The sequence below is a fragment of the Triplophysa rosa genome, linkage group LG7, assembly GCF_024868665.1.
Source record: "Triplophysa rosa linkage group LG7, Trosa_1v2, whole genome shotgun sequence".
In the NCBI taxonomy this organism is placed as follows: domain Eukaryota; kingdom Metazoa; phylum Chordata; class Actinopteri; order Cypriniformes; family Nemacheilidae; genus Triplophysa; species Triplophysa rosa.
This window is the reverse complement of record NC_079896.1, coordinates 22832046-22844166: the sequence shown is the minus strand read 5'-3', so window position 1 is coordinate 22844166 and position 12121 is coordinate 22832046. Positions and strand designations below refer to the sequence as shown.

Here is a 12121-nt window from a genome sequence, read left to right as displayed (position 1 = left end):
TATATATATATATATATAATATATAACGAGTTCCATCTATTCTGGACTCTTACTGACAGATTTGTCTTAAGTAAATTTTTAGTTTTGTAATGAAATAACACATTTTTGCACAATCTACAAAACTAATTTAGGACATTTGAGCATATACCTTTAGATCAAAAGATTTTTAAGAAAAAAATATTACCAAAATGACCCTATAATTTTGAATGGTAGTGTATGTGTATGTATAACTAAAACATAATCTTTACTAAAACTAGTACTGACTGAATCCTCAATTACACCTGCAACCGTTCATGTTTTTACACAGAGACACGGCTTTGCTTTGTGTATGCCTGAGCGCTTATCACCTTTTCCAGCAGTAGATGATAACAGGGAAGATGTCCATCATAGCTGGATAGAACAGCGTGCGATCAACCTTCTCCGAGTCAAACCGCACTAGTATGCCGTGTCTTTGAGCTTCAGTGATGTTGATCTGAAAATGTGAGCACAAAAACGCTATCAAAGAATTTCAGATAAATAACACTTCACTTTTTGGTTTTACAAATAATTCAATACAAGTTGGGAATATGTCAGGAGTATTTTCGGTGTGGTTTAAAGGCGTATCAAAGCATTGATGTGTTTGATTGAATGCTCAGGCGTGTCAACTTCTCAACCAATAGCGTGAGTTTGGGGGTGGATCTATCTGTTTTAAGGTAAAGGAGTGTTTGAGAACAATCTGTGTCCCACGTGTTTCTCTAAATTGAAGAGCAAAAATAATGACTGTTGCGCTAGATGTTGTACCCTGAGCTTTGGTGACGTGTCGTACTGCAGAAAATTGCCGATGATCAACTGAGCTTTCTGGCAGAGCACGGCATAGTCAGACTCACTGTACAGGCCTTCTGATGCCGTTTTATCACCCGCATCAGCCAAACGCCTGAACCTATAAACTCAAAAAGACATCACGTTTAACAAGACAACAAGCTGCTCGAAACCCAGATAAAGGGTGTCTACATAGAAACAAATATTGCAACTCAAGGTCAAACATAATCACTCTTGCTTAATGGTATAATTTAAATTGATAGTTCACTCAAAAACGAAAATTCTCATGTAAAAACTTAAAGTATAGCTTTCTTTCCTCTGCAGTAGACGTTATTTTGAAAAATGTTGGTAACCGGTAAAATATATATTCTTTTGTGTTCCACAGATATGAGTTTTGAATGACATGAGGGTGATGATATGATTGCAGGATTTCTATTTTTGGGTGAACTGTTTAAGTATAGTGCACCCTCTGCTGGAAAATGTATAACCTTTCGCACTCCAGATAGAAGGAAAGGTAACAATAATAGGGTAACAAATACACAATAACGGTTTTATTGATAATGCTCAGAATCCTGGCTTCAAATGATCCTCCATCATCAGAATCCAAAGTATGCTTCTGCCTGGTTTTCACTTTACAGGCTGAAAAAAACATGGGAGGTTTGCAACAGAACTGATCTGAATCAAACTGATGCACCATACAAGCACTCACGCTCAGAGTAGTGCTCATAGCACCGTGGCAAATACTCCTCGAACTCTTGCATCTCGCGATTCTTTACAGCGGCCAGAAACTTCACAGCACTATGTATGTAGCCTCTGAACGCCTCCCAGACCTTTTTCTTCTAAATGAACGAAAAAATTAAATAAGTTAATTAATAAGCCGGAATCTGCAAAACACAGAAGCAGGATTGGCTCCTGAAATACAAACAGCAATCTGAATGTAAAGAAATGTTTTACCGGTTTCTGCATCAGCCGAACCGCTTTCAGGTTCACAGCTGATGAGGTTGGAGATGAAGCAAATGTTCCCTGATAATCTCTGAACCTGTTGGAAGTTATTCAAGACACGTGTTTTACAAGCACAATGGCATGCAATGGTTTGTTATCTCAATTTTTTAGACAGCAATGAGATCAAATAGAGAGCAACTAGAATATCCAAGATTTACTATAATTGCCTTTGTAGATATACAGAAGAATATATTTTGAATAACGTCGGTAACCAAACAACCCATTGACTTCCATTGTATAGACACAAAATCACTGAAACATCTCAAAATATCTTCTTTTGTGTTCTACATAAAAATAGTCATATACTGGTTTGAATTACATGAGGGTTAATAAAAATAACATCATTTTTAATTGTAGTAGTTCCTCAGAATACCACGTGACTTTCAGGGACTTGGCCACCAGATGCTGGACAGTGAATATGACCTCTGGAGTGACCACGTCCATCTGCGACACACTGTTGATGACATCAGAGTTGCAGTGCAGGATGTCCACTGCAAAGGTAGAAACCAAGTATTTTTTGTGTGTTTTGAGAGCATGCAAAACAATCTTAGTGAAACGGAAAAAAAATTAAACTTCTATCACTTATCAACTCATCCTTGCTGTTCCCGTCCTCTACTCTCTCCTCTGTTCTTATCTCATCTCTTGTGTTTAAATGCTAATGACACCGAACGCCCTTAGTTCATCGGAGTCATGCGAGTGTGACCGCTCTGCGTTGTGTTGATGATTTAAGGAGACCGGACAACAGAGATTCCTCAGATCACTTTTTATTCTGAATTAATAAAAAGGAAAATTAATGAAAAAGAAAGTCAATCTGTGGCCTTTCTTCACAGTTTCGCCATTGACCTTCAGCTGCGGTTACCGCGAACTGAACTCATATTACAATTTTCAAATAAACTGCATATGATTAAGTCAACTATGTTTTAACATTTTTCTCAATATAAAACATAAAACAATAATTCAAAACTACAATATTAAACAGAAACATGGGTAGAAAACATACCTGAATTAATAAAAAGGAAAATTATTGAAAAAGAAAGTCAATCTGTGGCCTTTCTTCAGTTTCGCCACTGACCTGCCATTCAAAACGAATCATTTTAGCCACAGATCTTAATTAACGAACACTCTCGAAACAAATACATACTTCATGTTCCACAACCTTTCAATAAGATTTAACTGCATTTTTAACACAAAAATACATATTAAATCACAAGAAACGAACTTATTTTAAGCTCTTTAGAGAGAGAGCTCGAGCAGAACTCACTTTTCCTCAGCCGCGCTTACCGCTGCGCGAACTGAAGAAAAGCAACCGGAACTTAATTCTTAAAGGGGACATGTACCATATTTAACAATTACGACAAACACTAAAAATGTACATATAAGCATAGAAAACAGCTCAAATAACAGAAATCAATATGAAAAGAATTGCCAGAATACACAATAATTGATTAAGGGAGACATTTTGTGTGAAATTAATCAATTTGAGCTTACTGTTATCTGTTACATGAGCAAGTTTAAAATAACTCAACAACCAATTATATTTAAGAGCATCAGTGAGGCGGAGAAGATTATTGACTTAATCTGCTCCTCATATACAACAGTCACATCACGACTATAGTCTTACAAGTCAGTCATCTAATTTTCTTCAAGACTGGTTATCACTTCTTAAAGTCAGTTACATGGTAGATTGGTCTAATTGAAGTCTGAATAGTAAGACTGATTGGTCCTAAATAATTGCTAATCAGTGAGACTAGTTTTAAGTTAAGATTCAGTCTTAACTTAACGGCTAAGTTTATGCAACTGGCCCCATATGGAGTTCTAAGCATTTTGGTCCTTTCGTAACTTCTAAAATCGTCATCTACCTTTTTATGAAGTAAACAGAAGATTAATTAAAATTACAAAAGATTTTGAAATTAAAATCAAAGGAGGAAAATAAAGTTTAGCGTACATTTCACGTTTTACAGAAGACTCACGCAGGGCTTTGAACAACATGAGGGTTAGTCAACAATGACAGAATTTTCATTTTTGGTTGAACTGTGAGAGGAGGATGTGAAATAGCAAAGTGCAATAAACAGATGAGTAAATAAAACTTACTAGGATCTTCTCCGCGAGAGAATTTGTCAACGATGCCCAGGATTTTAGGTTTCTGCCATTTGGGTGTGATGGTGTGTAGGCTCTTGGCTACATCAGAGGTTCTTCAGCATTGAAGCTTTGTAGAAAGCATTTGAAGTCATCGATGTGCTGGGGTGTTTCAAAAACATCTTCAAAGGACCTGAAATTGTACAGAATATGGAGACAGTTTAATCCTAGAATCTCTTCTGAGCTACTAGACCTGCTAAACTACAACATACATACTGTGCTAGTGCTTCTTAAACACCTTAGGCTCATTTTTCTGAATCATAACAATAAAATGGTTCCTCTTCATGATTTTTTTTGTCTGAAAACATCATGGACTAACCTAGGTTTGCGTGGCCTCGCTGTAACTCTCCTCTGTGAAATCTTCTTCTCAGTTTTCCTCTGGAGCATACCCACAGGTTTAGATACAGGGACGCCTGTATTTGAAGAATAGTACAGGTGTGGAATGACATAGGCCTAAGTGTGGTAAACGGAAAACTATTCCAGTAACTTGTAGAATACCTTGAGTAAAGGGCTTTTCTTTATCACTCATTTGTTTTACCAGCGTTGAGTTGCCCAAATCTGGATCTGCAAGAAAATTTTGTTATTTAAGATGGAAAGGATCCAGTGCGGACAATTGTGCTCTCTTACCAATTCTGTTCTTTTTCAGAGGTGAGCCACCAAGGTCCATTTGACTGCTCTGCAAACAACCATGGTGATTCAAGTATAGTAATTAATCTTTTTTTTTTTTTTTTAAAGATTTATTTTTTGGCGTTTTGCCTTTATTTGACAGAGAGAGACTCTTTTCAGAGAGGACAGGAAGCAAAATGGATGAGAGAGAGGGGGGTAGGGTCAGGAAAGGACCACGAGCCGGGACTCGAACTCAGGTCACCCAGGACACACCGGCGCCACATGTCGGAGCACAAACCACTCGACCACCTGGCTGGTAAGTTTACTGGTAAGTATTATCTTTACTAGGACAAGTAATTAAAAAGTATCCAGCAACGTTAAATGAAACCTAAATGCAATGCATACTTACAATTGATGTGCTTTTAAATCTTTAAACCGATAAACTTGATCTGTAAACATCACTTCTTCTGTTGCCTTGGCAACACATTTACTAGTTTGTAGTCACTTTACCTTTTTAATCATACAGCCATATTTATCAATTCACACATTAAATCCAGTCATAGCCAGGCTAGACTTTTCCAGTCAGGTGTTAAATTTAAATTTAAAAGGCATACTACCGGTTAGTGATCAGTGTTGCCTGGAAATGTCCAGCTATTGTACCAGAAGCTCAAAACTATCGTATTTGGAAGACAATTATCGTACATGAGTCAAACGCACAAAATACAGAATAGAGACTTAGATAAAATAATAAACAGAGGTAAATAAAGTAAAAGAAAAAAAATCCATAACTAAAAAAAGACTGATAGAGCAGGTTGGACTGAAACCCATCTATATGAGGGAACTGCTGAGAAATGTAAAAACAAGCTGCATCCACTTCATCACTGCTGAGCCAAGTTTGTGGGTGCATGATGCTTAACATTTGTCCTTCTTTGATCACTACTTCTTTCACCATTTTTTTGGCTTGGATTACTTCCTCCGGTGAGTGATGTCTCCAAAGTGGTCCATAGGACTTTTGCCTTTGTGCTTTTAGCGGTTTCCTCCCTTTCTGTGGGATAAACACCATTAAAAAAAAACATTTATTTGAATGTGAATTAGTTGACTTGAATTGGCATTTCCAACTCCCCTTCCTCTTTGAAGAGACAACACTGTCTTGTCAGTGCACGTAACTAGTTTAGGGCTGTTGATGAGATCAGTTAAATTATCATTGCATAAATCTGTTTATCTTAGTATTAGTAACATTGCACAACAAAGGATATTCATATTTTTACAATTTTCTTATGTATACTGTTGGCATAACTTTTAATTGTCAAACTATTGTGATTGCAAGTGCACAATACAAAAGACAGTACAGTCAAGTTTACCTTCAAAGCATCTTTGTCTTGGCTCTCTGTCTTTGGTTCCTGTGCTGACACTGATGGTGTTTGTCTGTCAGTAGAAGTGTGCTGGTTGTCCGGTGAGCTGTAGACACCTGCTTTATTTTTGGAAAGACATTAGAAACTGGAAATGTCATTGAAGAATGTGGTATAGCGTATCCTAAAGGCTCGTGCAATCAAATTGTTTCATTATGTCTCAGACCAAAATGTACAGTTTTGACATTAAGGTGTAAGTGTACACTATAGACAGTACAGTCAAGTTCACCTCTAAAGCATCTTTGTCTTGGCTCTCTGTCTTTGGTTCCTGTGCTGACACTGATGGTGTTTGTCTGTCAGTGGGAGGTGTGCTGGTTGTCTCCCGAGCTAGACACCTGCTTTATTTCGGGAAAGACATAACTAGAAATGTCTTTGAAGAAAGTGGTGTTACTGAAGTATCCAAATGTGCTTCATGTTACCACTGTTATTTTCTAATAACGGAATGGCTTGTGTCATGGTTACCATGGCAGAACCTCTTGTTTTATGTGGAGAGAGACAGTTTTGGCCTTCCATATACTCCCTCTCTCCGGTGTGGCGTCTCTGTTCCCGCCCTTTCGTCTCGTTATTGCTTGTTAATTAGTTCATGTCCGGCACCTGTTCCTTCTTGAGTTCGTCCCCTTTATATACATAGTCCTCATGTTTCATTGTGCTGTGCTGGTCCATTGTTGTGTTGTGTTTTGTGTCATGTGGGTGAGTTACTGTCTTTTAGTTAGTCTAGTTTATTGTAGTGTAATGTCAAGTGTTAGTATTAGTCCAGTCTAGTTAGTCCTTGTTCCTGTTTCCATGTTTTGTTATGTTACCCCCCCCCCCCCCCCCCCGTTGGTGTTTGTTTTGTATGTTTATATTATTAAAGTCTTGTTTAACCCCTTACGTCCCTGTCTGCACTTGGATCCTCTGTCTCTCGCCTCACCCGAGAATCGTGACAGGGTTGTTGATGGAGGTAACATAGACTCCTCTCCTACTTTGCTTTCGCTGCCTCCACTTCTCCATCAGGATACGGTGCTCCTGTTAAATGAAATGTATAGTAGGAGTTCTTATAAACGTTTATTTGTATGGTAGTGACATTCTTCAACATTTGAACATATTTCTTGATATATACACTCACCTAAAGGATTATTAGGAACACCTGTTCAATTTCTCATTAATGCAATTATCTAATCAACCAATCACATGGCAGTTGCTTCAATGCATTTAGGGGTGTGGTCCTGGTCAAGACAATCTCCTGAACTCCAAACTGAATGTCAGAATGGGAAAGAAAGGTGATTTAAGCAATTTTGAGCGTGGCATGGTTGTTGGTGCCAGACGGGCCGGTCTGAGTATTTCACAATCTGCTCAGTTACTGGGATTTTCACGCACAACCATTTCTAGGGTTTACAAAGAATGGTGTGAAAAGGGAAAAACATCCAGTATGCGGCAGTCCTGTGGGCGAAAATGCCTTGTTGATGCTAGAGGTCAGAGGAGAATGGGCCGACTGATTCAAGCTGATAGAAGAGCAACTTTGACTGAAATAACCACTCGTTACAACCGAGGTATGCAGCAAAGCATTTGTGAAGCCACAACACGCACAACCTTGAGGCAGATGGGCTACAACAGCAGAAGACCCCACCGGGTACCACTCATCTCCACTACAAATAGGAAAAAGAGGCTACAATTTGCACGAGCTCACCAAAATTGGACAGTTGAAGACTGGAAAAATGTTGCCTGGTCTGATGAGTCTCGATTTCTGTTGAGACATTCAAATGGTAGAGTCAGAATTTGGCGTAAACAGAATGAGAACATGGATCCATCATGCCTTGTTACCACTGTGCAGGCTGGTGGTGGTGGTGTAATGGTGTGGGGGATGTTTTCTTGGCACACTTTAGGCCCCTTAGTGCCAATTGGGCATCGTTTAAATGCCACGGCCTACCTGAGCATTGTTTCTGACCATGTCCATCCCTTTATGACCACCATGTACCCATCCTCTAATGGCTACTTCCAGCAGGATAATGCACCATGTCACAAAGCTCGAATCATTTCAAATTGGTTTCTTGAACATGACAATGAGTTCACTGTACTAGAATGGCCCCCACAGTCACCAGATCTCAACCCGATAGAACATCTTTGGGATGTGGTGGAACGGGAGCTTCGTGCCCTGGATGTGCATCCCACAAATCTCCATCAACTGCAAGATGCTATCCTATCAATATGGGCCAACATTTCTAAAGAATGCTTTCAGCACCTTGTTGAATCAATGCCACGTAGAATTAAGGCAGTTCTGAAGGCGAAAGGGGGTCAAACACCGTATTAGTATGGTGTTCCTAATAATCCTTTAGGTGAGTGTATATATATACTGTATATATATATATATATGACTGAAATATAGACTTTTATTTAAGCTAAAATACCAAAATGTGTGTGTTAAGTCTGTTTAGTTTGTTCATGTATATCTTTCTTTTGGGCATTTGGATGACCTCATCAAATCACAAAAGATAATTGTGATATATGTTCTTTGCACATTTGCCATGTTGGTCTGATGGTGGCATTGAAGAAAAGTTAATGGATTTACCAAAGATATAGTTAGTTTTATGAGAGGTTTGGAATTTCTGGCCAAATTTCATGGTAATGAGCCACTAAGATTTATTTTCTGCATTGCGGAAAGGGGGCAGTAAGACAAGACAAGACAGGGCAGGGCAGGGATGAAAATGCATCCTTAGACTTCTACCAGAAGAGCAATTTCTCATGTGTCTGTGATTTGTAAAATATTAAAAAAAAATTGACACATAACACTTACCAAGATATAAGTACAATATAAGTCACTCTTAAAATGAATGTGTTAATTGTAGCAAATTGTTTTGTGTTATTTATTTAACACATTGTATGTTAGTTTCAACACACATCGTGTTGATTTCTAACACGCGTTGTGTTGAAAGTAATACAAAATGTGTTTCCTTAACACAATTTTTTCGAATAAAAGTTTTTAGAGGGTGTAGACTGTTTTACCTTTCTTTTAGTGATGCGTTCCGCATCATTAAATTCCCTTAGAAGTGCAGTGTGGGTGTCTTTGTAGATCATTATGAAGTCAAGTCGGTTCAGTCGTCTTCCTCTAAAGTGAATTTTCTTCAAGTCCCACTGACTTTTTTCCATAATTCCTTGAGTCTTGTTGTCTTGTGTGAAATTCTGATAAGAAAAATGAAAAGGGCTATTGTACAGACTGAAGTAATAGGTTCAAACGTTTAAACACTATATTGTATATACTTATCCAAATTATTCCATACCTGCCTTTTTTTCTTTGAAATTTATGTGAATTTCTTTGAGAATAAATGGTATGGGGGTCCTTCACCATGCCTGCCCAGGTCCCCTGAAGATACAGTAAAACACATTAGGTTTACATCTTGTTTGGTTTAAGAATATCTGCATCCATCATACGCTACATCATATCTGTGTAGTACTTAGAACAACACTACATCTGTACAGCTAAAGTTAAAAACTTGCTTGATGTGAAAGCAGAGAAAAGGATAGGGGACCAAAACCTTGAATAATTAATTTGCATAACAAAATGAATAGGGATGTGATTATTTGATTTTAATATTTGCCTTGATGCAAGTGTTTTGATGAATAATTTAATCTGCTATTATTTATCCATGCCTGGCAATGGGCCAAAAGAACTAAAAAGATCTGACAGACAGGGAAAAACGCAGCATGGAAAGAAACATGCCGGCTCACATTCTTTACTAACGCACATCAATCATTTTTACAAAATACATGAATGTCTTCGAGCCTTTGCATTTATAACAGGAGTGAGAACGAGACTCGTATTCAAAAGCAAAACAAGAGGCAGCCAAAACCGTGCTGAAAGCTTCATAGATTTAAATTAGTATACAAAAAAGATTCCCAGTATATGAACATTAAACAAGAACTACAAAACAAATGACCCAGCTGGCATTTCAACGTTGAGTTACTGTTGAATCAACGTCATGGGTCAACGTTGAATGACCGTTGGATTTTGTTTTGATTTTGAAAATTGAAACAACGTTGAAATCCTGACGTTGTTTAAACGTCTCAGGTTTCAACATGGGTGAATTTAGGTATAAACCATTAACGTTTAATTAACGTTGAGTTAAGTGTCGATTTTGAAAATTGAATCAACGTTGAAATCGCAACATTGTTTTAACATCTTCCTTTAAACCTTAAATCAACTACAGATATACATTATTTTCTAGGTCGCAACTGGATCAACATATACGAATAGTATAACCATTCTGAATGCTATTATTACAACTTGTGCACAAAAATATGGTAAACTGGAATACTGAGTGAATTACTGAAAAGTATTATCAATGCAATTGTTAGCATTCAACTTGTTGAGCATAATTACAATATAAAATGACCTCAAAGGGTAATCTGAATATGAATGAGAAAAACTTTATGGCATGATTCTTAACAAACAAAGGAAAAGCAGCTATTTGATCTTTCTATTAAAAAAATCTTTCAAACAATATAGTTTCAAAATGGCAGGAAAGACACTGGATGTTCCAAGAATACATGAAAACCCTTTTTTAAGATGCCAAAATGGAATAGAAAAACAAATCAATTTTTTTAGAACATTTTATTCTGTATAAAGAAAAACTTAAACAATTGTTGCAATAACTTGTTAAACATTTTTTATTGCTTTCTTACGGCCACCACCACCCATCCTTTCTGGTGCATATTTCAAATATCTGGATATAACTCCTTGAATATTTGATTGGGTTGTGTTGTGAGTGTTGATGACAGCATCTAAAGGAAAAAAAATCAGAAGTTAAGTCATCGTCATAAATGCTGTACATTTGAGCCCACATATGAATCCTGTGTTATTACTGCCAATTATTTTCCAAGCCTTTATTATTCATTTTATTAGTCATAATTTAAAAACCATAAGCCATTGTCTTCATCATCATTCTCGCTCAAGTCCCGTCGCCTCTTACCAGATGGTAAATTGGTGCGAGAGCTCCGAGGTTCAGAAGAGGTCAATGACGAGGACTCGTTCTGGGGTATGAAAGGTGGACGGTCTTTCTTCTGAGATGCGTAAACCTCACTAAACAGAACACGCACACAATTATCAACCAAATGCAAATGTGTGTTCGTGGTGAGGTCTCTGCACAGATGACAGTTGTAAACTCACGCATTAATAATGGGAATGACATGCTTTCCGCTGCTGCTCAGCATCACTCCCTTCATGTTGGGGTCATCCACCTCCATTAGGAAGCTGACAGGAATTCCTGCGCTTCTCCGAATGCGCTTACCCCCAACAAAAGTTGAATCCTGTGACGGCACAAGCAACAGATTGCATTTACATTCATGACATAACACGTGCACAAATGCTGTCCACAGTTTAGTTATGTGTTACCCGTGACTTTGGGCAGTTTCTGATGTGATGCCCAGGGATGCCACAGATACGGCACACATAGTTTGGTGGAAGGCCTCCAACCAGCTTGAGCGCTTCACTGGTAAGCGATGAGAGTCATGATAGAGTGCACTTGAAAATTCTGCTCATGATGTGAATGTTATTATACTCACTTCGTAGAATAGTAACAGCGGCTGGACTGGAACATGACAGCTTTGATTTTGTCCTCCTCTGATGCGTTGGCCTCAGCCAGATTCTCAGTCTGTTCATTTACAAAGAAACGCTTTATACGCCTATACAGTTTACATAGTTTTCATGTTGTTCAGTGGATTTCAGTACCTTGAAAAGCTGCTCCAGTGACAACGATGACCTGTTCACGTGCTGCTGAAAGAAGAACAAAGAGATTTACTATTACCAGGCATAACCCCATCACACCCAGAGAGACAAACTAAACACACTTAAAACAACGCAAACAGAAACCCACCAACTGGTATTTTAAAGCAAAATAGCTAAACCACAGCAAGGTACAAATTTTATATTGAAATAAGTTCATTACAGAAAATGTATGTGAAACTTATAAGGTGATGTGATGTTTTACTTAAAAAAAGAGTTTTAACTTACTAAAATTGCATGTGGGCCTATTGTTCCAGGCTTCTTCGTGGTCAACTCTGACCAGATTAAAGAGATCATACAGTACAATGTAAACAACCGAGTCAACACTTTTGTTTACATACTGCTTTTGAAGATCCACTTGATGGTTCAGACCACTTACTGCAAAACAAAACAACAAAGACTCAATGACTGATTG

At 37.9% G+C, this 12121-nt stretch overlaps 2 protein-coding genes and 1 long non-coding RNA gene across 3 annotated transcripts in view; all 3 read right to left on the bottom strand.

Annotated features, from left to right (window-relative positions):
• Window positions 1–1148, bottom strand: part of LOC130557103 (uncharacterized) — a 7092-nt gene extending 5944 nt beyond the window's left edge. Inside the window, exons 1-2 of the long non-coding RNA XR_008963271.1 lie at window positions 781–1148; window positions 348–472 (exon numbers count right to left, since the gene is read on the bottom strand). This is a non-coding gene — a long non-coding RNA (uncharacterized LOC130557103). The remainder of the gene's footprint in view (window positions 1–347; window positions 473–780) is intronic.
• A 101-nt stretch (window positions 1149–1249) lies between these two features.
• On the bottom strand, window positions 1250–2968 carry LOC130557300 (uncharacterized). The gene is made up of 6 exons (XM_057338962.1): window positions 2801–2968; window positions 2383–2569; window positions 2174–2291; window positions 1753–1837; window positions 1508–1637; window positions 1250–1437 (listed from the first exon to the last, which is right to left on the bottom strand). Coding segments are annotated over exons 2-6 (522 nt in total). The 5' UTR covers window positions 2384–2569; window positions 2801–2968.
• Window positions 2969–10581: 7613 nt separating this feature from the next.
• LOC130557299 (E3 ubiquitin-protein ligase RBBP6-like) lies at window positions 10582–12072 on the bottom strand. The gene is made up of 7 exons (XM_057338961.1): window positions 11935–12072; window positions 11653–11697; window positions 11487–11575; window positions 11317–11413; window positions 11092–11231; window positions 10895–11004; window positions 10582–10706 (listed from the first exon to the last, which is right to left on the bottom strand). Exons 1-7 carry the CDS (start codon window positions 12001–12003, stop codon window positions 10582–10584), a joined length of 675 nt encoding a protein of 224 aa, XP_057194944.1. The 5' UTR covers window positions 12004–12072.
• Between the last annotated feature and the right edge of the window lie 49 nt (window positions 12073–12121).